Genomic DNA, 25,651 nt, shown 5'->3' on the forward strand with positions numbered 1-25,651 from the left:
AATTCCCAGCACGCCCCGCGGCAGCCGGAACCCCGTTTCCTCTCTCCTCCGCGCCTCGCTTGGCACTACACTTCCCAGCGGCAGCGCGGTGCGGCGGCAGGAGCCGCCTCTCGGGACTACACTTCCCAGGGAGCTCCGCGCGGCGGCGCCTTGAGTGCCGGGCGGCGTGCCTGCGCGCGGCATGCTGGGAGCTGTAGTCCGGCGGCTGCGTGCGCGCGCCGCGAGGCGGGCCGGGGCGTGTCCTGGGGGGTATATAGGCGGCCGGAGGGGTAGGGGTCTGCACTCTGCCGCCGCCGCCCCTGTCTCCAGCAGCTTCTATGCAATCCTCGGCCGTCGCCGCTGCCCCCTGCGTCGAGCCCGCGTCGGCCTCCCCGACTAGGTAGGGGCGGCGCGGGGCCGGCCCCGGGCCCGCTGTGTGCGTGTGGTGCCCTGGGGGGGGGGGGCGGTGGGGGTGAGGGGGCCGCTTCCCGTACGGCTGACTGGGAACGGGGGGGTTGGGGGCAGCGGGCGGGCTTCCTTGGGACGAGGGGGGGGAGCGTGGGGGCCGGGGGGCGCTGACTGGGCTCGGTGCCCCCTCACTTCCACCCCCCTCCCCCCGCGGGCGGTGGTACGTGCCGCCCCGCTCCGCCGCGGCCAGCTGGGCCCGCTCGGCTCGCGCCGAGCCACCACGTGACCCCTGCGCGGCTGCTGCCATCTTTGTTGGGGGCAGCCGACGCCACCGCCGAACCTGCCCGGAGAGGGTGGGGGGGAGCGGTCACGTGGCGCGGGGCCGTCAGCCCGTGAGGAGCCGCCGGCGGGGTTTGGCGCCAAGGGCGGGGGCGGGGCGGCGGCGAGGCGGGAAGGGGCCATTGTCTGTGAGGGGCCGCCGGGCCTGTCACGGGCACGGCGTCCGCGGCTCGGCCTCTGTTCTAGCGTAAATAAACAAACAAATAACCCCCAGACCCTGGTTTAACGCGTGTAAATGAATAAACAGCCCTCAGACTTCGACTTAACGCAAACAGATCAGAAAACAGCCCTCAGACTTCGGTTTAACGCGAATAAACAACCCTCAGTCTTTGATTTAGCACAAACAAATGAGTAAATAGCCCTCGGTCTTTGACTTAACACACGTAAATACATAAACAACCCTCACTCTTTGACTTAACACACATAAATAAGTAAATAACCCTCTCTCTTTGACGTAACACACATAAATAAATGAGTAAATACTCCTCAGTCTCTGACCTAACATAAATAAATACATAACCCTCCCTCTTTGAGTTAACACACGTAAATAAATCGATAAATAACCCCCGCGTGCACAACTAACTGACTAACCCCCCACCTTGTCGCTCTCCCCAAAACGCTGAGGACTGGCGGCGGTGGCTGGGCACGGGTAACCCGCTACGGCCCCTGGCCTCGCGCCTCCGCCCGCGCTGTGACGACGCTCACGCCCTGCTGCTCCTCTCCCTTGCAGGATGGAAGAGGAACTGGCCGCCCCCTCCACCTCCGCCGACAAAGCAGACGGGTGAGCGGGGCTCCGGGTGCTGCTGGGATCTTGATGAGGGAGGTGGCGCTGGGGGGCCCTCACCTGGGACAGGTGTGGGGCTCTCCTTGTCCTGCTGTCCTGTGGGCATCTGCTCATGTCCCGTCCTGAGGTACGGGGTGGGAACGTGCCCTCTGCAGCACCCTGCTTGAGGTGCACTGAACTGATACCAAGGCTCACGTCCATCCGTCTCCTCAGGTGCATCGTCAGAAGCCGTAACTTGCACTTACTCTTCTCTTCTTTCAGCTGGCAAAGCCCTGTGCACCACTGTGTTACATTGCTGTGCAGCCCCTGGTAGATTCTATTGAGCATCCTTTGTCATGCCCAAGTCTGACACCCTCTTCGTGCAGCAGTTGTTAGAATTAACCTATTTGGCCTTGGGCATCAAAACTAAAAGCTGCTCCAGACTTTAAAATAAAATCGTGGTAGTGGCACTCGCTTTAATGTCTGCAGCTCACTTAAATTGAGCTGACTAGGTCTTGAGATCTGGGTATGAATCTGACACGTACTTTTCTGATTACTATGGAAACTAACAATTCTGCATTTGATTTTCTCCTAGTATGGATGTGGATGGAGAATCCAAGAAACTATTGGGTTTAGGACAGAAACACTTGGTAATGGGGAATATTCCAGCTGCTGTTAATGCATTCCAGGAAGCTGCAAGCTTACTGTAAGTAGTAAAATGTTTTGTGTATTTTTGTAAGGACTGGCTTTCAGCTTGACTACGCTGATGTGGTTCATACAAGATTTAGGTTTTTACATTATGTATGTTGCCATATTTATAATGCAACTGAGGAGAGTGCTTAGGTGTAGGACAATACTGTAGTTGCTGTGTAATGTGGACAGCTTTTGTAATGATAATTGTTAGTGCAGTTCTGTAGGAAGCAAAAAGGATTTGAAATTTTATTTTGCCTCACATAGTTCTCATGTAGTCTGTTAATGTGAAAATAAAGGAGTCGTGTAACTTGCCCATTCTTCGCTACTCTTGATCAGTCCCCAAGGGTGATACGTTTTGGGTTTTTAGTTTAACTTGCTTTGCTGGATGCTTCTGAGATACAGCTCTAAATAAGTGAGAGGGACATTCGTCCATTGTTCGAAAATGGAAGACAAGCTTAGGAAACTGATTCTTCGTGTCCAGGAACTCTTAGCTTTAAAGTTCAGGTATCAAAACCTCCAAAACCAACAGAGGCAAATAATGCTTCATTACTTTTGTAGGGGTAAAAAATATGGTGAGACAGCGGATGAGTGTGCAGAAGCTTTTTTTTATTATGGAAAATCTCTCCTGGAGTTGGCAAGGTATGCTAACAGTTGCTCGTTTACGGTGCCTGTCCTTAAATGTATGGTACGCTTCCTTCAGGTGGTTTATAGCTGAACAGTAAGTAATGGGTGTGCATCTTTTCCAAAGAAATAGGAGTGACTGTCTTAAGAGGCTGTAACACTCAATTTCTGAGAGTGAAAAATGGTATCAGAAATAAAGCTTCTGGCAGAAAAACATTCCAAAGTAGCGTAGGTACTATCTGCTGTGGCTTGTTCACTGTTATTTAAGCAATGCTTTGTAGTAGCTGCATTTTTTAGGAACCATTTGACAAATATCCATACTTCTCTGGAGGGAAATGTTATTTACAATGTTAGTAAGTAGGTTTGTCTTCTAAGCACCTGTTACTGTCAAGGAAGCATGCAGTGTGTCAGGCATCCAGATCAAGAGTCTGGCTGGGGTAACAGAGTTTTGTCCTCGTATAGGCAGGGTTGTGCTAGAGCCTCGTATGCACAGAGTTACGCTGGGTGGAACAGGCTGTGGTGTTGTAGCTTCTGTGGTTAAAGTGGTGTAATTACAAGAGCCAAGGGATAACAAACTCTTATTCCCTTTAGAATGGAAAATGGTGTATTGGGAAATGCCTTAGAAGGGGTGCAGGTTGAAGAGGAAGGAGAGAAAGCTGAAGACGATTCCGCCTTACCGGCTGCTGATGGTATGTAAAGCGGTCGGTCGTGCCATGGAGGTACCGAGCTGCATTTTCTTGTCTAAATGGTCCAAGTCCTGAATGTTGAAATCCCAAGTAGTCAGAAGCATTCTGTTAAAACTCCTAGCAGCCAGAATGGACTATTTTGTTCTTCTAATCTTGCTTAAAGGTTGAACAAAACCTCCCAAACTTCTACGAGGAACTGATTGCATAAGCATGTGTGAAGGGTCACCAGATGTCTGTGTCCTGAAACACTGCGTTCAGACTTGCTTTCTTGAGCTTCAGTCAACTTGAACTGCTTCGTAACCTTGTGGCAGTACAGTGTCTGTAGTAGGACAGGTCAGTCTGTAAATAAAGTCCAAGGATGGTAACTATTTTATCCTACCTGCAGCTGGAGGTAATACAGGAATTCCTGTCGATCCAGACTCTTAAAGCACTGGCATCTCTTGCTTAGCTGTGACTAAAAAATGCTAGCGCGCAAAACTGCACACTGCTTGAGCGGCCGCTTGCAATAATTCAGTCTGGGGAAGGGGAAGGGATTTGCTTAGTACAACTATGTTGGTTGCATCCTAATAGCTTGTGTTCTGAAAAGGAGGTTTTTAGGAGCGTCATTTAACTTGATGACAAACCAACACGCTGGCTGAGGGTCTGAGGGTGGTGTTGTCAGTGCCCGTTAATGTCTTTATCACTAAACTCGAAGAAATGTTTATGCTTCCTCAATCATGTAGAAGAAGCAAGGGAGGAGTTGAGAGAACAGGTATATAACGCCATGGGGGAAAAAGAAGAGGCCAAAAAGTCTACAGAAGGAACTCCAGTACTAACCGAGAAGGAAGTCAAAACGGAGGATGTGGAAATGGAAGATGGGACGGAAGAAAAGCCAAAGGAAGAAGCAACTGCTGACATGGACGTAAAGGTTGAAGAGGCTAAAGAGAAGGCAGAGGCTTCTGTGGAAAAAGAATTAATTTCAGAAGAGCAAAAGCAGCAGATGGCTGTGGAAAAGACGACTACAAAAGAGGAGGCAGCTGTGGAAGAGAAGGCAGTGGATAAAGAGCAGAATACAAAGCATGAAGAAGAGGTAGCAGAGGCAACTGAGGAGAAGGACAGAATGACAGAAGTGTCGGACAAGGAACCAAAGGCGGCTGTGGAAGAGGCTAAGTCCACAGAAGCACCTGTGGAAGAGAAGGGAGAGGCAGGAGAGCAGACAACAGAAGCAACAGAAAAAGAGGCAGCTGTCAAAAAAGGAGAGGCTATAGAAGGGCAGGCAGAGGCAGCCATGGAAGAGAAGGCATTGTCACAAGAAGTGACAGCGGAAGGGCAGGCAGCCGTCACTGCGGAGCAGAAAGAAGCTGCAGAAGGGCAGGCAGAGGCAGCTGAGCAGAAGAAGGTGGAGGAGAAAGAGCCGGTAGAGACAGCTACAGAAGAGAAACCAGCTGAATCTAAAGAGACAGAGTCCTCAAAGGAACCAGTGCCCACAGAGGGCAACGAACCATCTAATGACGTGGAAGAAAAGGCTGAAGTAGCAGCTAAGGTAGAGAAAGAGGAAAAGAAAGATGACCTGATGGAAGAGGGAGAAGGTGCTAAGGTAGAAAAAGAAGAGAAAGATGACCTGATGGAAGAGGGAGAAGGTAACAGTGAGGAGAAAAGTACTTGTGGGTGGATGACTTGATGGATTTGGCTAACAATGGGTAAAGTGTTCCATTCAGAATTTTCTGTTTGCCTTAGAATAAGGAAAAGGCACTGTAAAGGGGCTCTTGGGGATTTTATATCCAAGTAACTGGTTTTGGTAAAGTTTCAAGGAACAGTGAATAGTCTCAGTTTTCTCTAGACTAACGCTTAACTAACTGCAAAGCAAATCTTGCTTTAAAGCAAACTTACAGCCCTGTGAGATCTGTAAGTAATGGCTAGGCTGGTGGAGAATCCTGAATGGATGTTCACTTGCATGCGTCTGGGTTTACTGCACTAACCTCCAAATAACTTGAAGCACACGTTGCCTCTGGTTATAACCGTATTTTAAAACAGTGGAGCAGGAAAATAAGAACAGTTGAAAGCAAAAATAAGATGGTAAATTTACTTTTCAGGGGGCAGGGAAGGAACTTTCCATTAGAGTCTTTCTGGTAGTAATTAAAAGTGACAATTTGGCTGGAGAACCTAAACATAATTTGCCCTGGGACTTGAAGGCTTATTGCATCTAGTGCAGTCTTCCAGCTACCTAGCTTTTTCTGCCATTCTGCTTCCCTGCTTCATTATGGCTGTTGTCAGGATTACGTTAAGTTGCCTGGCAGAACGTGTACGCTTTGCTAACGTAGTACGTGCGTGGTCTTAGAAGGCCATTGCCTTCTGTGGGACAAGTTAATCAATAAACTGATAATTGCGGCTTGGCTTGTCAGCAGCTCAGCTGCACGGGAAGAGCCTTGTTGAGGAGTGGCAAGTCTTCAGACCGAACAGTTCTGTGTGCTGAGAGGGCTCGTGCCGCTCAGCACAGTGAACGCCGAGGGGTAAAGCAGTGCCTAGAGAGGTGTCTGGCCACAGTGACTGAAATGCAAACCAAGAGAATAGTTACCCACACTTTCTTGTCCTGCGAAAGGACTGAAATGAGGAATGTGAATTCAGAAATGGTCTTATCTGTACACAGCTTGGCAGCTATCTTGCTGGAAACGCTTGTTATCTGTAGCATGAAGTCCAACAACTGACCAGTGCCTCCAGGGCTGCTCAGGATCCCACGGCTTCAGTGGGGGTTCACAATGCATTTGTGAGATCTGACTTCTAGGTAAGTTTCTGTTCTAGTATGAAGTTAAACTTAAATCAAGGACTAAGGTTGCCTTGAACTACCTTAGTCTACAGCGCTAACAATTTCAGCAAGATGGCTGCTGCTGGGAATCTAATGTTACCTGTGCCCTTCTCACATCCCACCTTTAACCTCTCCCTGGAAGGATAAGGGCTGGATAAAATATTTTGCCTGGCTCCATGTGAAGGAAGCATCGTAACAGCAAGTGTTCTCATTCAACTACTTTCCTTCTAGAAACAGAAGAATCTGAAGAGGAAGATAAAGAAAATGATAAAGCTGAAGATGATAAGGAGAATGAATTGACAGTGGAAGACAAGGTGAGACTGCTGAGCTCTGATATTGGCGCTCTTGCAGGAGTGTAATGTCTGTCTAAATGTCCCTTTAAGTTTGTAAAAGCTCGCTTGTGTTTCATTTAGTCCTGCATAGGAAATTACTTCTGTTTAGAAATCAGCATTGCCGAAGGAAGGGACATCATTATGCATAGTCTGTATTGTAGGACCTTCTTGTGTTTTTTCTTTCTGTGATCTTGTGTTTATTTAGCTAACACTGAAACAAATGCCTACAGTCTATAGGCTGGTAACGCGCCCTGGTAAATGCAGGGGTGGGCTTCAGCAGGGAGGGCTGCTTTAGCTTGTCACTACAGTTACTTATTTGAAACAGTTCTTGGTTGGTTGTTGTTGTCTCACTGTACACACTGAGTGCACCCAGTCCAGTAAGTAATGATTAGGATGGGGAATTTATGGAAAGTGTCATGCTGCTTAAATCTGAGGAGTTAGCTTGATGGAGCAGTTTGTACTGGAAGAAATCTGAGCCCTATCTGCATGTTGCTAAGCATGATAGACACCTGTCTTAACTAGAATACCTCTGCCTTAGACTACTCTAATGGAGCTCAAAAGCCTATTTAAAAAAAATAAAAGAACATCAATGTCTATTTTTTTTTAAAAAGGAACATTAACTCCTTCAGTGATTAGCTTATCTTAATAGTAATGTAAGCCCCTGTCTTATTCTCAGGATAATACTGGTGTTTGGTGCCCTGTTATTTCTGGGGAAGGCGGAGGGGAACGCTGCATCAACTGATGACATAAATGTGCATTTTTAGTCTTTACAGGAAAGTGAGGAGGAAGAAATTGGGAATCTTGAGCTAGCCTGGGACATGCTGGAGTTAGCGAAAGTCATCTACAAGAGGTAAAAAATCAAGCTGTAATTTGGTTGTCTGCGAGAGAGTGGGAGGGAGTTGGGAGGTGGTGTAGGCATAATGCTAGGTATTTAGGTGTTCTCATGGAAATGGCTTTTTTTCCTTGATTTAGAAAAGAAACGAAAGAAGCTCAGCTCCATGCAGCTCAGGCTCATCTAAAGCTAGGAGAAGTCAGCATTGAATCCGGTAAGCAGTGCTAATTCTTATGTTTAAAGCGCTGGGTTTCATTTTGTCACTTCCTATTTCGTACTTCAGAATGAGTAGAGGTAACTGCAGTCTGATAAGATGGAGGGGCACATATTTTTTCTAATTATAATAGTACAGCCTTATGAGAAGCTTTTTTAATCGATGGATGAACAAGTGAGTTCCTTAAACAGGATATTCCATGCTATTCCCGAAGAGCAGGAGGAAGAGATGAGTAAGAAAGAGCTGGTGTTAGAGCAGAGCACGAGGCTGTTTCATAGACAGGGTTTGGTTAGCTTCAGAAATTGGGAAAGACTCTTTCCTTATGGAAGTACTCAGTCACTGAGCTCAGAGGGAAGTGTCAGGTGCCAAGCCACTTCTGGAACATAAAGACTGCAAATAAAAAATGGCTGATACTATTTTAGAAAGTCCAATAGTGTGGTACAGCTGGGAAAGACCCTGATGCACCAGGAAAGCATAGGCAGCAAGCCTCTGGTTTGTGCCTTCTAACATGTCTGCCTGCCCTTCACTTGAAAACGTGTTTTTTTTTTTTTTTATCTTATTAAATCAAAGTAGGGGTGTCATCTTCCTCTACAGTAAGCATTGGAAATAATGTGACAGGCTTCTGGACAAGGGTTACGAAGTGAGGGTTGTGTTTTGTGTCACTAGAGCACTCAGTGGGGTGCTGGACTGGAGAAGGTAGCAGGGGACTACTCACCTCCAGGTCAGCTGCAGTTCTGACCGGTTATATTCAACTCACGATAGGGAAAATAGCAGGATTAGTGTGCCTGGTTTTGACTTGGCTGTTTAGTTTATTGTGGTATTGTAAATAGACAAAGCACCTAGAGGAAATGGACTCAATCTTTTTCTGAGGGGAAGGCAGCGTTGGACTGTGAGCGCTGTCACCTGCTAATAGAGCAGCCTGTCGCTGAGCTTAACTTACGTTCCCTGGTACTTCTCTTCTTGGACTGTATGAAGTGGAATAAAATATGTAGTAACTGAATAAGGGTGTAGATGATGCTTAGATAAATGCGTGTTGTTTGTAAAGACCGTATGGCTTGCTCCTATAGAAAACTATGTGCAGGCTATAGAGGAGTTTCAGGCCTGTCTGGCCCTGCAGCAGAAATACCTGGAGGCTCACGACCGCCTGCTTGCCGAAAGCCACTACCAGCTGGCGCTGGCCTACCACTACAACAGCCAGTTCGACGAGGCAGTTCTGCAGTTTGGCAAATCCGTAGAAGTCATTGACAAGAGAATGGGTGAGTAGATGTCTGAAATGGCCTCGCAAAACAGAGAGCTTTCACAAATCAAAACTGACTTTGTTAATTGCCCTGAAAGCAATTACGTGTGCTTATTACCTTGTCGTGCAGATGTTTGGTAACAGCCTATACTAACATCTGAACAGCCAAACAGCTCCTGTTGGTGGGCACTTGCCTCTGGGAATTGGTAACTGGACAGTGACTTTGTGTGGAGGGTGTTTTGCCATCATAACGATGTTGTTCTAGCAATGCTTACTGAACGAATAAAGAAGGCAGAAAGCGGGTCCCCTGAAGATGAGAAGGAGATTGAAGAACTAAAAGGACTTCTCCCTGAAATCAAAGAAAAGATAGAGGATTCAAAGGAGTCTCAAAAGAGTGCAAGAGTAGCTGAGCTGGCACTGAAAGCAACTCTGGTTAGTACATCCCGCTGTTTCCTTTCAAGTAAACATTCTTCCAGTGAGATTTGAAGTAAACCAGTTCAGATCAAGAAGAGAATTAAGGCAGCTGACGTCTGAAAAGATTAATAGTAAATACGCTGAAATTAATTGCTCCAAACTAAACTGGACTTTGGTAGGCTACTAGAGTAATTAAATATATAAAGGCTAGAAATGATAGTTAAGTCAAATGTGAGACTTAAATGAGTGTTACATCATTACGTGAACCTTTCTTCTGTCTATCCTGTATGTAAGTGTAGAAGCAGAATGTAAAGTTAAGACATGGAGTTGGGTTTTCTTCCACTTTCGAAACCAGTACATTGGCCTTATGTGAATAGATGGCAGAACGTGCTGCTTAGCTGGTGTTCTTCTGCTTTCCTTCAGGTTGGAACTACGTCTGGCTTTGCACAAAGTGAAGACAGTGGTTCGGTTTCCACAGTAAGTCGAACAAAGATAGATGTTGAAGAATTCATGTCTGCTTTAAAAATTGCTGTTTGCTGTTAGTGATGTGTCATTGTCTGTTTTGTAATAGATTCCAGTAAGAAAAGCAGCAGATGGAGCATCTCAGTGCGTTACAGACATCTCTCACCTGGTCAGGAAAAAGGTGAGTTCAGAAATGACCAGCTGAACAAACAGGGAGGTTAAGCCAGTGGTACTTTAACAACCTAATTGGATTTCTTAGCTTAAGGCTTTTCCTCAACTTAGTTCTGTAACACCTGGAAAAAGAAAAACACTCTAAAAGTAAGAAGAGATTGTGTGTGAAACTCCTTTCCACTGGGAGCTAATCAGTCTGGGAACCATCCAGCCTTCAGGAGACTAGTTGGTGATGGTTCAGCGCTCTGCCTGACCCACACTGGTTTAACTTCAGAGCTGAATTGTGTGGCTTGTGGAGGTGTTCTGAACAAACGCCCTGCTCTGCTGAGAGCATGCAAGAAGAGCAGGGCAGTGTATAGATCTTGAAAATAAATAAAAAAAAAAAAAAAAGGCAATTAACCAGGCTGAATTGGATTCCCTTCTTTCCAAGTGGAAATGGAGAATTGGACTTGAAAAATACCAAAGCCAATCTAATGTATAGCCATGCTAAATTGCCTCTTAATGAGAAAAATAAGATACTTTTAAAAGAACCTAGTGCTCAATGTATAGTGTTATTTTTTTTGCCCCCAGAACTGATATTGCTGATATTGCTAAAATTATCCCATATGGAATCTTGTTTATTATATTGTGTAGTGTTGTGGCGCAGCCTTGTCAGTTACATTAGCCTGTGTGAGAGTTCAGGTTTGCCTGGAGTGATTTTTACAATCGCAGCAGTAACATGCTCCCCTGCCAAACTCTAACTAAGGATAATTCTGCATTATAGATACTAGCACTTGAGTAATATCCTACTGGTTATACTTTGTGATTGAGACCTTTGTTCCAAAGCTTCAGAGCTTTGTTTAAATCCTAATACTTAAGTATTTATCTTGAACCTGGCAAGTAGAGGTTGAGTAGATAACGTGCAATGACATCTAGATGCTAACTTTCTAAAAACACTTAAATTTGTCCATAGTGAAGACTAAACAATTTTGTCCTCAGAGGAAACCAGAGGAGGAGACTCACCAGGGAGACAATGAAGCTAAGAAATCTAAACCAGAACCGGCTGTCAATGGTGGTGGTGGTGATGCTGCCCCCAGTGGAAATGAGGTTGCAGAAAAAATGGAAGAGGAGGTGGGCAGTAGAGTCAGGAGTTGGTGCCTTGTGTTTTTTTTTCTCCTTCCCCTTCTGTTAAGGAGTGGTTTTGTGCCTGGGTGGTTTTATTGCCTGCTGGTCTTCACGGGGCTTCCTGCACGACGGGGAGTATTCCAAGCTGACGGGATGCATGTTGTGCTGGGGTGTCTGACACCAACTGAGCTGGGCAGATAACAGGCTGCGCAGCTGACGGGTGGGACAGGAACGTGTGCTGGGGCTCTGGGGTTTGTTGGGCTGAACTACAGCACAGGGCCTGTTACTGCAGCAGAGTGCTCCAGGGTTTTAATATTGCTCACCTGGGCTACAATTGTTAACGTCTGTTGTAGTTCTGGGCTCTGAAGACCAGCAAAGCATGCCTAGTTTTGTTTTCAAACTGCAAAAACGGTGAACTGCTGCATGAATTGATGCTGTAATGCGGTGTTTTGTTTTGTTTCTTAAATCAAATCTTTCTCTTTTCTTTTAGACAGAGAAGAGGCCACAAGCAGAATCAGGGGCTACAGTTGAAAGCACAGTATGATAATTCTTTAACCTTGGACACTCCTCTCCTTACAAGGAAAATGGTTTTGTATATAGTGTATTTTTTCACTTTTTGGCAACTTTTGTATGACTTCAATAAAGATTGTAAGCAAATGTTCCTTGTTTTACCCTTCCCATTAAAAGCTCCCTGCTTTGCTCCTCATGGCCCTGGGGGTGCAGATCTTCCCCCCTGACCGCTGCTGGGCTCCCTGCTCCTGGGCAAAGCCTGGCCCGCTGCTGTGGCACCTCCCTGGGCCCTGGGGGTGTTGGGGAGGTGTGATAAGAGCTTGTCTGGCCCCTGCAGCCAGTGCTGGTTTTCAGCCTGGCCTGCTCAACCTCCACGTGTGCCCTTCTGCTCTGCCAGAACATGTGTTCACACAGGAGCAGGGGTTGGTGGCACCTTGCAAGCACTTTGGTGGTGCTTCCCTTGTCCTGAAGCCCTTCCCAGGGGTGTTTGTGCTGGAGGTTGTGTTCCCTGCCTCCCTTCTGGCTTGCGTTGGGCAAATTGCTGCATTGGCCACGTTCATGGTGGCTGGGACGAGAGCACAGAGGTGGCCACAATTTAGACCCGAAGTTTTGCAGTTTCAGTGCTGGGCGTGAATTTCTGCATCAGGGCTGGGGCAGGGGCCCTGCTCTGCCCACCTGCACTTGCAGGACCTGGTGGTGGAGGGGGCGTGTGCCCCCAGCCCTCTGCCTGTCGTGGGGGGACAGGTACATTTGTCGAAAAAGAAGGCTGAGAAGTGAAGAGCAGCAGGGGAAGCCGTTTATTAAACACCCAGCACAGGGCCTCCAGTATGGGGAGGAAATCTTGCCGTGGTTTTTGCTGCTTCCTGGCTTGAGCCGTGGGTACAGCCTGTGAAGCTTCTAAAAGTGGCTGGGGATGTGTCTGGTGGGGTAAGCAGCAGGGAAAGGAGGGGAGAAGAAAAGTTGTGCTTCTCTTTCCTGCCTGCTGTTCCCCAGGCTGACCAGGACAAAATGACCCCGGTGTGTGGGCAATGACAATGCATGCCACCCCGCCCCTGCTGCCAAAATTCCCAGCGCCTCCGTGGCGCACATCCCTCAACCACCACCACTCCCCAGCTGGCCCCAAGCCTGCAGCTGTAACAGCTTTTGCCATCCCGTTATCACTCTGGTGATTAGTAACGCCCCGATTTCCTGCTCCAGCCCGTCCCCATCTCACCTCCGGGGGGGGTCGTGCTCTGCTGGCGGCTCCCGAGCAGGAGGGGGGTCCTCCAGGGCTGCCATGGGGATGCCAGGGAGGCTGGGGGCGGCGGGCAGGCGGCTGGGGGCTGGGGGGCTGCCTGGCCCCAGGGCTGGTCCCGGAGGCTCCTGGGGAAGGAGAAACCTGGCGTTAATGGGACTGGGAAGAGGGGCTGTGGTCACAGAGCATATCATGCCCACAGTTCAGCACCTGGGGGGGGGGGGGAATACATCCTGCTGCAGCCAAGGAAGCAAATGCTGAACCAGTACCCTGGAAATCCCCCTCCCGAGGCGAGGGGCTCCTCTGCACCCAGGGACGACGCTCTTACCGTGACAAACCCTGGCAGAGACCGGGCTGGTGGGAGCTGGGGGCATGGGAGGACCGGGGGGATCGCCCGCGGCCCCGTCCCCTCCGCCTGGCGTCTCAGCATCCCCACCTCTGCCTGCAGCTGGGCCAGGTCCTCCGCGTGCTGCTGGGCCGCCAGCGAGCCTGGGGATGGTGGCTCGTCACCGTGGTGCTCATCTGGCTGCCAGCCCAGAGGCAGCAGGGTGCTGTGGGGAGGCAGTCAGTGGGTGCCCCGTCTCCCAGTCACCTACTGGCATCAGCTCGCCTCGCCTTCCGGACCTTCAGTGCCAGGAGCTCGTCCTCCAGCCGCTGGTTCTCCAGCTCCACGGCCAGCAGCACTGCGTCAAGGTCCTGCGTGCTGGCCCTGGGGCGCTCTGATGGCACGGCCGGGGGCGCCTCAGTGGGGACAGGGGGCCACGACCCCAGGCTGGGATCTGCACTGGGGCTGCCACTTACCCGTCCGCCGCGCTGCCCTTTTCTCCAGCGCCGTGGCCTCCACCTGGAGGTCGAGCAGCTGAGCCAGGATGGCCACATCATGACCACCACTGCGCAGGTAGGACAGCATCAGGGCCCTGCCATGGCAGCAGTGTCAGCTGCAGGACGTGGGGGGGGGGGGGGGGGGGGGGTGCTCTGCTGGGCACCTGGGTGCCCACCCACCCTCAGCTCTCACCTGGCCTCAGCAGCGAGCGGCCCAGCGGGTGGCAGGAGGGCGCTGAGGTGTAGGGCGGTCCTGGGATGGAAATGGGCCATCTGGGGGCAAAGGCCCTTTTTTGGGGAGCAGCCTGGGCACTTCCCCCAGAGGGGTGCTGAGCCCTGCTCGCCCTTGCTGGGACTCACCCTCCGTGTGGGTGTCCGGCCTCACCCCGCAGTGCCTCTGGGGATCGCCTGGGCTTCGGCCGCAGCTGCTCATCCGCCAGCACCGCCAGGCGCCGGCACAGCCCTGCGGGGTGGCAAAACGTGTTACTCCCCCCCCCCCCCCCCAGGAAGCACAGCCCCGTCACCCCAAAACCTCTGCCAGTGCCTACCTGCTCTCTGCTGCTCCAGCTGCTGGGTCCTCGCCCGGATTTCAGCCACGTGCTGCTTGTGGGCTTCCAGCAGCTCCGGTGCCCGCAGGTGCCCCTGTGGCAGGGCCGGCCGCTGGCTGGGCTCTCCCTGCGGCACAGGGGGAGGCGGTGGGCAGGAGGCACGAGCCCCACAGGGCTGGGGACAAAGCCTGCACCCCGCTGTGGGTGAGTGGAGCTGGTGAGGTGGGCGTACCTGCTTTGTCAGCCCGCTGGCAGCAGGCTGCTGAGTGCTGTGGCCACCAGGCTCAGTGGCACGGAGCAGGGCTCTCTCGCGGGGTGTGAGGATGTCCCCCAGGGGCGCCCCCCGGGCTCGTCTCGGCCCCCGTGGTCCCAGCATGGCCGGAGGGAGCCCAGAAAGCAGGAGGAGATGGTGTTGCTCGGCATGGTCTCCATTCTGGGACATCCCAACCTCAGGGAGGTAAACAAGAAGGCAAAAAAAAAAAAAAAAAAAAAGCTGAATACCATAAACTTTTCTGACTTTCCCAAACTAAGTACCGACGGTTGCAGCATCCCCCACCTCAGAGTGGGATGCATCCAGCTGACGCCAGCAGGACACCCCATTTCCTCACCCACGTCCCCATCCCCACGCCTGACCCAACCTCGCGGTACCGAGGGGTCCTGAAGCCTCCTGGCCGTGCCCGGGTCCCCCCTGGGGCCATGGGAGCTGCTGTCCCTCGGTGTCCCAACGCAGAGCCGCTCCTGGTGTGCCCGCAGCAGCGGCCGGGAGCTGAACGCCATGCGGCAGCTGGGGCAGGTGAAGGCTCCTGCGCCCGGCATTGGGCACCCTGCAGAAAGAACACCCAAATCGCACCTGTGTGAGCCCAGCCCGGGTCAGGGTCCCTCCTCTGGCCGGGGCTGCCGCACTGACCTGCTCGGGGTGAGGTGGCTGCGGGCTGTGGCGGTGTTTGGTTGCCAAGGTGGGACGGGAGGTGCTGAGGTGCTGGGCAGGCCCTGCCCAGGCTGGCAGTGAGGGCGGTGGTGCAGGGCTGGCAGGGCCAACAGCTCCCAGAGCCTGTCAGGACCATTACGGTGCTGCCTCTGTGGGGCTGGAGCCCCTGGCCTTGTCCCACCCCAACCCGCTGCAGAAACCACCCTCACCTGCAGTTAACAGCCCCATCAGCCTCAGCCCCTTCCGTCTTGGCCGGTTTCAGACCTTTCCCCACCCCGTGAAGCGCCCTGCCTCGCACCCAGCCTTCCCGTGCTTCGCCCTGCAGCCATCCCCTGCTGGCTGGCTCTTCAGCTGCCACCTCCATAACTTAGCTCCCAGGGGTTCCTCAGCCATGTTCCCCTCAGCACCGCCCTCAGTCCCGGCCCTGCTTTACGAGCCCTGAGGCGAGGAGCGCCCGCTGGCTCTTCTCAGTGCTGGCGGCCTCCCTCCCGCCTCACCCCTGACACCAGGCACAGGCCCTCAGCAATTCGCTTCAGAAAAACCCACTCTGCTGCCTGATGTTCCCCAAAGCAAGCCCGTACCTTGGCAGTACTTTCACCAGTGTTTGAACCCCACAAGGCCTGTCAGAGGACAGAGGCAGGGAAGCTGAAAGGAGCCGGGCCTCAAGGGCCCATGAGGCACCTCAGGCTTTGGTGTCCCCGCCCCAGGCAGAGCCCTGATGTGAGCCAGGAATCAGAGCAATCCCCTGCTGCTTTTCAACAGCCCATTACACGTGGACTTGTTTTAAACTTACCTAGCTTATTGACAATAATCCGTTCTTGTAATTTTTACACCTAACTTCCTACATCAGGGAGGGGGCAGCAGCAGCACATTGAACTAAACCCATACAGCTTTTACAGACAGGTCACATTTGAAAGGAGCCGAGTGGTACGACCTTTAAAAAGAATCAGATGATCTGTGAAATGTCTTACAGGAGCCCGAGAGCACTCCCCAGCAGACCCAGTGACTTGAGAGCAGCTTCCAGCCAGCAGGGATGAAGAAATACCTGCTGCCAGCCCTCCTCACAGGCAGGAGGTTAACATCAGTGTCCAAGTAAGAATGTGAGCTAAAAGCACAGCTAGAACAGCATACATCTGCTAGAAATGTTCCCTCGAGTACCGATGCGGAGACATGGCTAAGCACCATAATTTCATTACACATCTATCCTTTCTGCCTGACCAGCAGGAGTGGATTGAAAAACAAGACCAATGGTGAAATCCTGCCCCTGCTGAAGGCAGACTGTCCCCCTCAGTTCGGTGAGACCAGGATTTCTTATTTGATGTGCAACTCCATCCAACCAACCTGCAAACAGTGGACAACCATGCGAATACTTTCCGATCCAAAATGTTTGTGTACAAGCTGAACTTAAAACAGACAGTGAAATAGCTTAGGCCACAACTGAGTTGTTTGTAAAATCCTTTTTAATCTAATAGAAATGTTTTCATGAATTTTTAAAAAAGATTTCAATGAAAACAGCTTTGGATTCAGACATACCCTTGCCATGTTGTGAACATAAACAGCAGCATTGCACTAGGAACAGGAAGTGACACCGACCAGTCGAGCTTCACTATTTTGTATGAAGCGGAAAAAAAAGCAAACTGCTTTAGTGGAAGATAATTCAAATTATTTTAATTTCTTTTTTGTAAAAAAAGACAAAACCAAATATGGGCTATCATCTCACCATTGTCTTCCCTCTCCCCTTTTAAAGGAAGAATTTAGCTTCTGCAGTCTGAGCGCTACAGCAATGTTTGCCAAGTGGAAAAAATACAGTGGGAGAAGCAGCTATTTAACCCCAGTACTATTAGAACCCCAAAGTTGCAAGTCCCTTTAGAGGAAAGCTTTTCTTACATAAGAAAGACAATTAGAATTGGCAAACTGATGCAAAATATTTATTCCAAGTTAGTTATTTTTGATGCAGTAGTTTTTCCCCCTCATACAGACTCAATGTGATAGTCACTTTTTTAAATCTGTAAATAATGTTATCAAAATAATCTTAATCTTTGAAATCTCACAAAAAATTTATATTTTACAATCCACCCTGAATATCAAGGCTGCAAGAAGAAGAACACAAACAATTCCTATATCCAAATATTTTACAGCTGTACCCAAAAAAAGAAAACCACAAACGCCTGGTTAAGTGATGAAGCTCCCCGAGCCGCCAAAAAAAAATAAAATAAAAAATTCATGTTATTAGCATTAATTTAACATAATTAGAACTTCAATAGCCATTTTGTCATTGACAATGATTGTTTTAGCACATTGTTACCGCACGACATTATGTAATGCAGGCGGCACTGTTAGAAGCTTGTTGTTGCAAAGATCAGTCAGTCACTGGTATCCTGCTTACAAGACTGAACTTGTGCACTGCCCCACAAGGGATTTTTGTCAAAATTTTGCTAGCTGCACAAACTTCTATAAGCATTAGGGCAAAACCAAAAGAAAAAGCTAAAGAAGCCAATTTCTCTCTTCTTTGGGATACAATTATTTCCCTTGTGCATGAAGTATCAACAACAGAAGAAAAAACTGAACAGACTGGAGACAGAATAAACTCTGTTTAGTTTATACAACCCCAAACACATGTTGAACTATGAACTGAGTTTATTGGGTTGATTTTATTTATTTCAATTTTCTTGTGCCCAGTCTCAGGCATCGTCATCTGAAGTTTCACTGCTACTAGTTTCTGTGTCTGAGTCCTCAATCTTTGTCTTAAAAGTGCTTCTCCAGTGGAACAACAGGCTGGAGCCGCGGCCCTGAAGAAATCCATTCTTCCCAAATCCGTTTCTTCTTCGCTGTAGGAATGAAAGCAAGTTTTAAAATAAGCACAAGTATGGAGAATAACTGTCCCATGCCATCTGTGGACATCAGTTATATGTTTAACTGTATATACACATGCTCTGTATGGATAATTTAGTCATCAATTGGACTACAATTTCATTAGTTGTCTTCTACACTACAGGAGATGTGTAAGAAGGGAAAGGGTGAAGAACAGTCACAAGTAGCCGGAGTTTGAAACATACCTGCTCTGATTTAATTTGGAACTCTTTGAGCTCATCCTCCGTGAGGGGAAGGTAATTCTCATCATTTTCAGGATATTCCTGCCATCCCATTTCTTTCAATAACCTGATTTGTGGAAAAAGGGCATAGGAATTAAAGCAAGGGAACAAAGGCAAAGGAGAGAACGGTTTGTCCATGAAGCACAAGGTTCTGTACTGCATTACTTCAAATTCACCAGGGAATCTTCTGTATCACAGACCACTTCAACAATGCTTAGTGTTTACCCAACATTTTTCATATTCAATGTCTTTTACAAATATTTAATCACCAGCAGTCCTGTACAATGGGTAAATAACTAGTCTGGCAGAAGGAAAATAAAAGCAGAGATTTGAAATTCTACCCAAGGACACTGAAGGAGGATGTGACGCAATCAAACCAGCACCTTAGCTCAGGATCTTCTAAAAGTTACTATCCGCTCATACCAGATACTCACACACTGCTTAATCACTGAAGCAAGATACAAGCTGAGATACTAAGCAAATACTTTCTTAACTCTCTCCCATGTTTACAGCCTTTAAAGCAGCAAAAGAGTATTCCAAGTACAGACAGTAAAAGAAGAGTGAGGGTGTATCTCCATACTCCAGATCATTACAGGTAGGACATCCACTTACAAATTAACCAGAATCACGCTAGGTTTGCACTGCCTCACCATGCAGGCAGGTAAATATCTAGGCAGTGTTAACACGCAAGGATGTGGCATTAGAGAAGTACAGGAACTTAATTACAGACCATGGCAAAGTCTTGGCTCAGCTGTCAGCGTCTTGTTTTACTTTCAGTAAGACTCCACCCAGCCCAGCACTAGTAATGAAGCCCACACCTCTAGTCTAGCTTTGTGTACTTCCCAGAAATTTTTTTTGGAATAGTTTTTCTCCTCACACAGTCCAAGGACTCACCCTCCTTTACTTCAGACACCTTGTTTTTCCATTTCCTCACCTGTGTTCTGCTTCCAATGAGTGAGAGAGGTTTTCCCCCTCCTCTGGCAAAGGAAGAGAAAGGCCATTTTGATGGCAATTCTCTTCCCAATTTTCCTTTGGTTCTGGTGTGCTGTTGCTCTCCATCTAAAGAAAAAAAAAAAAGAAGCAAAGTGTGTACAGACCATGCTGACAGCACAGTTTGAAGTTCAAGCTTCTGCTCTTGGGGGTAAATCAAAGCCTTTTCACCTCAAGTCAGTGCTTTCAACAGAGCCTGGGCTGACAGTGGTTTAAAAGCAACTTCTACCTACCTGTGACAAGACAACACGATATGTATGTCACTTGGTAGACTGCACTTTGATGTAAAGGGAGTAAGTGTTGGCATTACACAGCTGTAATCAGTGGCTTCAGAAAGAGAATACCAAGAAAACCCCTCTCTTAAAGATGTCCTTTACATACACGTTAAGACACAGACTTCCACATTCAGGGTTCTGGTCCAAGCCTGAGGCTTAAGCCACTATCCTGCACTTTTTACAAGCACTGAATTCAGCTTTCCTATGAATGCAGTTTGACAAGGAAGTTTGAAAGGAAACTAAGACTTTAAAACATGGAATTGTTCAACCCCTGAGAGAATCCTTGCAAGACTCTAGATTAACTTCTCTATCTTCTCCTTCCCTTCCACCTCATTTATTACCTACCCTTTTGAAACCAACATTTCATCATGTTACGTATCTCCTTTCACCACAGTGCTGTGCGCTACCTCTGCTAACATGCATATCAGACCGATGGAAGTCATTCGTTTGCTCCACCACAGACTGAATTATATACGCTGCTTTTTTTCAGTACCCAACTCTTTAAATACATCATGATGATATATGTATGAGGAGAGAAGGGGGAGGACAGGTGGACAACACGGGACAGGGGAGCAGTGATCTTACATCATCCAGCTTGTCGCATTCTCTGTTCTCTGTTATCTCCCCATTCCTATCATCTTTCAGTGCCTTCAGGAATTCGCTCTTTTTATCGGTGGTGCGGCGCATCAGTTTTGTCAAGCGCGAAGAGCAGATCTCGATGGGAGGGGTGGTGCTGGAAGGACTCTAGACAAAGAAGGAAGAATACGGAGACTTTAAACTGTACTGCTACAAAGACGAGGCCCTCTTCAGGGTCTGTACCTTCAAATGCTCATCAGCTCCTGGACTAGCTCTTAAACCCTTAAGAAATCTAATTTCAAATGCTCATCAAAATACTGAATGGCGGTGTGTACCCACTTCTTCCCTTACCAGCATGTTCCCACCTATCACTACCAGCTCTAATTTCTTCTTCCTCTAGGTGTCAATTCATGTGGCCATGAATACATTTATTTTGTTCCTTGGCAACGTAACTCTCTCAAGTAATGCTGGAGGCTACAACAGAATATGGAGGCAAAAAACTTTTTGCAGGACTCATCCCACAAAATTAAAAAAATCGGGGAGATTAGACTCAGTTCAAATTTGTGTCTTAAGCCATTCTGGCTGCCTCTACTCTGAAATTAAGCTTCGGGGTGGTAATCTCTTTTCAGGGAGTGGTACATCTTCAACCAACTGGATGTGAAACAGGTAGCCACAGCCTTCGTATCCTCTCCTGGTGAGCATGCTGCTGATTCTTGCCTACGAACACTCACAACCCAGATAATTCTGTGCCTAGCCAATCACAGACAGCCCTTGACCCTGTGGTAAATCTGCTCAGCTGAATTCCTGAACCCAAGGTAACCTCCCACGCTCTTCAACAGTGCTTTGCTTTCTTAATTTCCATCTTTGAACCAGGCATAAGGCACAACAGTTTGCACATAAGCAGTGCCTCAGCCATGACAGTACAATTAAAACACTGCTAGCCAAGATGAATTTCAATTTAATGTTTCATCATTTTGAGTGGACATGGGAAAGAAATCTAAGAACATGTTGTGTGAAAGTTCCCCATATCATATACAGACCTTGTATCTGGCTACTCTAAGATGAGGAATTCAGCCACTTGTATAAATACCTGCCTGACCCAGAATCTTGCATGCAAAGCCATTCTTTTTCTTCACTTGCTTTGGTTATCTTTTTCTCAATACAAAAGCAGAGTTCAATTTCCTAAAGCGTGTAGCTTCCCCTCCTGCCTTTTTTTAATTAAAAAAAAAAACAACAGAAAACAAAAAACAAAACTAGGGTGGGAGAGTTGCAAATTTAGGCTCTTCAAAATAAACCTCCTTTACAAAGTGTTTTTATCATACCACATAGTGCTCTAAGCAAAGATTAAGGGAACTAAAATACTTAGCAAAGCAAAAACAGGCAGCAACTGCTGCTTATGCTTCTCATGCCTATTTCACATGAAACACCGGCATGCAATAATGCCTGTGAGGTAAGTGTGTGCTGAAAGTAATGCCTTATGGTGAACACTTCTCAGCTAGCCTTTTCAGATTTTGCCTCATTCAACACCGTCATGCACAAATCAGCAATTGTACAAGGCATAAGTGTCTTAATATTAGGATGAAAAGCTGGCATAGTACTTAAACATTAAAGCTTTAAACTTGGTAATTAGTTTGACTGTAAGCAACACAAAGTAACCATCGACAAAGGAGACTTAGAACTAGATGTCTCCTGGTAATTTGGAATACTCTGCTAAAACCACTTGAGATTTTTGGTAGAAGTAGCCTTTTTACCAGTACTATACAGAACTGCCATGGTCCTGTGCTTTCCATACTGCATGTCCCCAACATATTCAAAGAAAAAAAAAGTATTCTAAGTGTTCAAAGTTATTCAATGACATTTTTCTACTAACTTTTGTGGAATTTCAAGCTCCAGAACAGCATTTTGCATACAAGCTAAAAAATGAACCACAGAAATGCTGGCCAAAACACGTCAAGTCCCACTTACTGCTGAAGTGTTAAGAAATTTACATTCAGAAATTTTCTCCACACTTCATACCAAAAGTGGAGGTAAGTCAGCGTTAACCTCAGCAGATCACCTCCTACCAGCGTTAAAAACAGACACCTAGATGAAGACGTAGACATGTTGAATCCCTTCAAAGCTCACTGCTTATATGCTGTTGTTCTCCTACAGAAAGTAAGGCAGATCCTTCTCCTCCACTTTCTTTTCCCATATGGGAATCAGTTTACCATACGCTTCACATCTGTTCTTGGTATCTGCACTCCAATAGCACACCAAATCTATGTATGTTTAGCTATGCAACACTAGTCAAATTTTTTTTTAATTTCTTTTTTAAATCTGAGGGGGAGTCCTAATACATTTGGACAAACACCAATGGCATTGTCTTTACATCCTGGTAAACCACATTTTTCTTTTAGTGTATCAGAGATGTCACAGGATGTACTAAGAACACACAAGGCAAGTCATTATTCAGGGGTACAAAGCTAGGTAGCACATGCAGGAAGGACCTTACGTTTAAGCTATAGTAGGTGACAGTGATAAAGTTCCCATCATATCCCCAGACCCAATCCCTTACCTCTTTGGGAGATGTAAGGACTGAGCCACTTGCCAGTACCGCTGGTTTGGTTACAGACACTGGACTGGTAAAGGCAGAGTCACGGCTGGAGGAAAGCGAGCCTGGTTTATGTTCATTTCTGTTGGCTTTCCATGGACTTGGCTATATTGAAAAGAACACAAAATATACAGAAAACAATAAATGGTAAAGCACTAGAGTGGGTTGCTTGCAAGCAGTAAAACAAACATTGCATTGACTGAAATTGCCTGTTGTATGGATTTTTTTTTCCTCCCTCTACAAGAACTTTCTCAAAAAGTTTACTCCTAAATCCATTAGTTTTTTCCTGTCATCTTCTGTTTTGCCCAAGCCACACACGATTCTGCTTCACAGGCACCACCCTTTAATAAAACACTGTTAGAGCTCATGGAGAAAATCTAGTGTTGCTCTTCATCAGTTGGAATCACCACCAAGTGATGCAATGCATCTTGGAGCTACACACAGATGGGAAGTAAAAGATCCCAATTAAATTCACATTTCATATGGGAACACTGTGTGCCACACAGAAAGGGTTTGCATCATCTGACAGGAGCTCCTCCCATGCAAGGAAGAAACATCAAGGAATGTTTCTATCCAGACTGAGGATGCCAATTATTTACTTCCTAGGGCTCTGAAAGTGTCCATCACTGCACCAATTGAGGGGAAAAAAGAAAAGCAGGCAGTTCACCCTTCTAGTAGGTGCATGAGCACCTATCGTTTTGGTCTGGATACTCTCTGAAGTATCCCTTCAGATACAATGGTGATTTGTTGAAAAGCGAAGACTTCAAGATAACTTGTTACTCAGTATGTTATTGACGGACCTCTCATCAACGAAGAACAAACACTGAAGTGACAGTCTTCACTACAAGGATTCTAACAAGAGGTTTGTATCAAGTAGCATGAGAAATATACCTGTCAGGGCATTAAAGCATACTGGTCCCTTTGAACCGATAGATTTCTGAAGTAAATTTCAAGTCATAGCAAATTAACTAATGCACAGTGGGATTAAGTTAAATCTGAGAGTAATTGGATTTTGTATTCTGTGAACAATGAAAGCAGAAGTCATTATTTCAGTATGTTCTCTCACATTAATAGGCTTCTACTCCAACTTAATATTGCCTGGTAGTACAATTAGAGTGGAGAATTACTTTGACAAGGACTTTTCCTCTGCATATGCACATCGTTGCACTTGTTTAGGTACCTAACTCTTGGCTGCTAGTTGTTATTCTCCCACCGTCCACAAAGTGGCAGCTTAGACAAATTTAACGACAGACTACGGTTACTTTCTGAGAGACCACTAGACTGAAGCACAACAGTTACAGATGAGAATCAAAAGGAATCATTTGCAGATTATGCCCTTCACGCATTGCTCAGCTGTGAGGAATTATCCTTATCTAAAGAAAGAAACAAAAACGTATTTCATTCAGTTTGCCTGTGGCAGCTTTCTAATACTGGTGACGTGGTCAAAGGGAGTGTTTTGATCCCCCTATCACGTTATGCACTACAAATTCCACGCAACTTTCTGGAGTCTTCAGAAAAATGCATCCTACCATCCCTGCTTCACGTTTTGTACCTTTCAAAAAGGCATCATCATTCATGCACATAGTTTTTCTAAGGGCATGCTGATCTCCCACCTTTCGCTCTACTAATGGTCACGATTCATTAACAAAAGAGCTGCTGATGAGACAGATAATTCTTAATTACTGCAGTCCTCACCGATGAGGAGCACCATGCTGCCCCTGTAATCACAGCACCATGTCAATACAAACCTACTTAAAAATGACTAAATATGCATTTATATTACAGTTAACATGACCATGATCTCTTGGGAGCTCCCACATATTCCAAGTCTATACCTTCTCCACTAGGCCTATAGCTTTTCATGTGTTAACAGTGCTGTCACACCTGAATGAATCCAAGTGTAATCCAGGCGTAGTAACTGGTTCAGTACAGAATATCCTTCACTGAAAGGCAACATAGTCAGCTACCACTACATATTGCCATAATTCCAGTTTATATATAGATACATAATCTAGAATGCAAGTGAAAACTATGTAAAACAAGATTAAAAAAACAAAACACAACCAAAACAAACAACCCTGTATTTTGACATAAACCGAACTTCCATACCACAGTCACAAGGCTGTCTCAAAAAGCCTGATCATATTTTTCAAGTTATCTATAAAAATGAGAAGGTTTATTTCAACTGTGAGCACAGATAATATCCCGAGTTATTCTATCTGTGACTATCTTTGGACACAACAGCAGCTGAGACAGAAAAGCTGTGTGCACTCCTTTTCACTACAATACTATTTGCTTTGAAGCAGAGAGACAATCTGATGGCTTGGACAAACTGTATCTTTGTCTTTTTGTTTCAAACAGGAATCAAAACATCCAGGCTAAAAATAGCTAAGACTGTATTACACATATCAACCAAGCTGTACATACACAAATAAAAGCCGCATTAGGCTCACTGCACAACAGCTCCATCTTATTTAGCTATTCTAACCAAGTACGTACCTAGACTGAAATACTTAATGGGTTGATTCAGTGAACAGAAAACTCTTACTAATAACCCTTTATAATAGGCCAATTTATCCCATATCATCTAGAAAGGGACCAGTTTTCAAAGTAAACTTCTGTATTAGCTTATTAGATAATCATTTTAATTATTAAGGTTTTTCCTGCAGTTGGCAGAATTTGGTCTGAATCAAGAAAAACTTACAAAGTGGAAAGAAGCTCTAAACTTGCTTTCTCATAGAAAAAGTTCGGTTAAACTCTCTCACTTTGCTTTTATCTTTGAAGTGTGTAGAACTATTCTACTCTTATCACAGAAGTTTCTGTTGGAATGCAGCAGCCAGCATTAGCAATTAACAAATTTTAGCGAGATTGTTCTTTAAAAAGGTGTGCAAATACTCTTGAATATTTGCATAACTTTTTAAAGAACAGTTTCACTAATAATTTTAACTTCTAAAATACCTGAACTATCAACACTCTCTTGCAGTGAAAGAAAGCAAGAAATCGATTACTTTTCCAGGTTGCCTTTAAGGCTCATAAACTGCAGAATGCT

The 25,651-nt window shown here is 46.8% G+C and overlaps 3 protein-coding genes across 6 annotated transcripts in view; 1 reads left to right on the forward strand and 2 right to left on the reverse strand.

Annotated features, from left to right (window-relative positions):
• Nucleotides 1-221: 221 nt before the first annotated feature.
• On the forward strand, nucleotides 222-11,694 carry NASP (nuclear autoantigenic sperm protein). Of its 2 annotated transcripts, XM_048058896.2 has the most exons (15): nucleotides 222-379; nucleotides 1,457-1,507; nucleotides 2,085-2,195; nucleotides 2,741-2,821; nucleotides 3,395-3,492; nucleotides 4,212-5,108; nucleotides 6,503-6,585; nucleotides 7,368-7,453; nucleotides 7,576-7,649; nucleotides 8,717-8,905; nucleotides 9,152-9,318; nucleotides 9,724-9,777; nucleotides 9,872-9,943; nucleotides 10,912-11,043; nucleotides 11,528-11,694. In XM_048058896.2, exons 1-15 carry the CDS (start codon nucleotides 318-320, stop codon nucleotides 11,579-11,581), a joined length of 2,211 nt encoding a protein of 736 aa, XP_047914853.2. In that variant the 5' UTR covers nucleotides 222-317; the 3' UTR covers nucleotides 11,582-11,694. The 2 variants fall into 2 exon arrangements, with proteins under 2 accessions (XP_047914853.2, XP_047914855.2); XM_048058898.2 differs by lacking the exon at nucleotides 10,912-11,043.
• Nucleotides 11,695-12,361: 667 nt separating this feature from the next.
• CCDC17 (coiled-coil domain containing 17) lies at nucleotides 12,362-16,830 on the reverse strand. 2 transcript variants are annotated; one of them, XM_067001393.1, is made up of 12 exons: nucleotides 15,289-16,830; nucleotides 15,059-15,202; nucleotides 14,800-14,975; nucleotides 14,384-14,599; nucleotides 14,152-14,278; nucleotides 13,964-14,066; nucleotides 13,797-13,856; nucleotides 13,583-13,671; nucleotides 13,378-13,500; nucleotides 13,110-13,270; nucleotides 12,761-12,909; nucleotides 12,362-12,466 (listed from the first exon to the last, which is right to left on the reverse strand). In XM_067001393.1, the coding sequence occupies exons 1-12, from the start codon at nucleotides 15,305-15,307 to the stop codon at nucleotides 12,445-12,447; spliced, it is 1,389 nt and encodes a 462-aa protein (XP_066857494.1). In that variant the 5' UTR covers nucleotides 15,308-16,830; the 3' UTR covers nucleotides 12,362-12,444. The 2 variants fall into 2 exon arrangements, with proteins under 2 accessions (XP_066857494.1, XP_047914859.2); XM_048058902.2 differs by having other exon boundaries at nucleotides 13,583-13,698.
• A 155-nt stretch (nucleotides 16,831-16,985) lies between these two features.
• The window catches only part of GPBP1L1 (GC-rich promoter binding protein 1 like 1), a 33,332-nt gene continuing 24,666 nt past the window's right edge, over nucleotides 16,986-25,651 (reverse strand). For both annotated transcript variants that reach the window (XM_048058903.2, XM_067001391.1), the window contains exons 8-12: nucleotides 22,567-22,707; nucleotides 20,022-20,180; nucleotides 19,106-19,230; nucleotides 18,136-18,238; nucleotides 16,986-17,907 (exon numbers count right to left, since the gene is read on the reverse strand). In XM_048058903.2, coding sequence (XP_047914860.1) covers nucleotides 17,761-17,907; nucleotides 18,136-18,238; nucleotides 19,106-19,230; nucleotides 20,022-20,180; nucleotides 22,567-22,707 — 675 coding nt within the window. In that variant the 3' untranslated portion in view covers nucleotides 16,986-17,760. The remainder of the gene's footprint in view (nucleotides 17,908-18,135; nucleotides 18,239-19,105; nucleotides 19,231-20,021; nucleotides 20,181-22,566; nucleotides 22,708-25,651) is intronic.

This window comes from Anser cygnoides, chromosome 8 (assembly GCF_040182565.1).
Source record: "Anser cygnoides isolate HZ-2024a breed goose chromosome 8, Taihu_goose_T2T_genome, whole genome shotgun sequence".
NCBI lineage: Eukaryota > Metazoa > Chordata > Aves > Anseriformes > Anatidae > Anser > Anser cygnoides.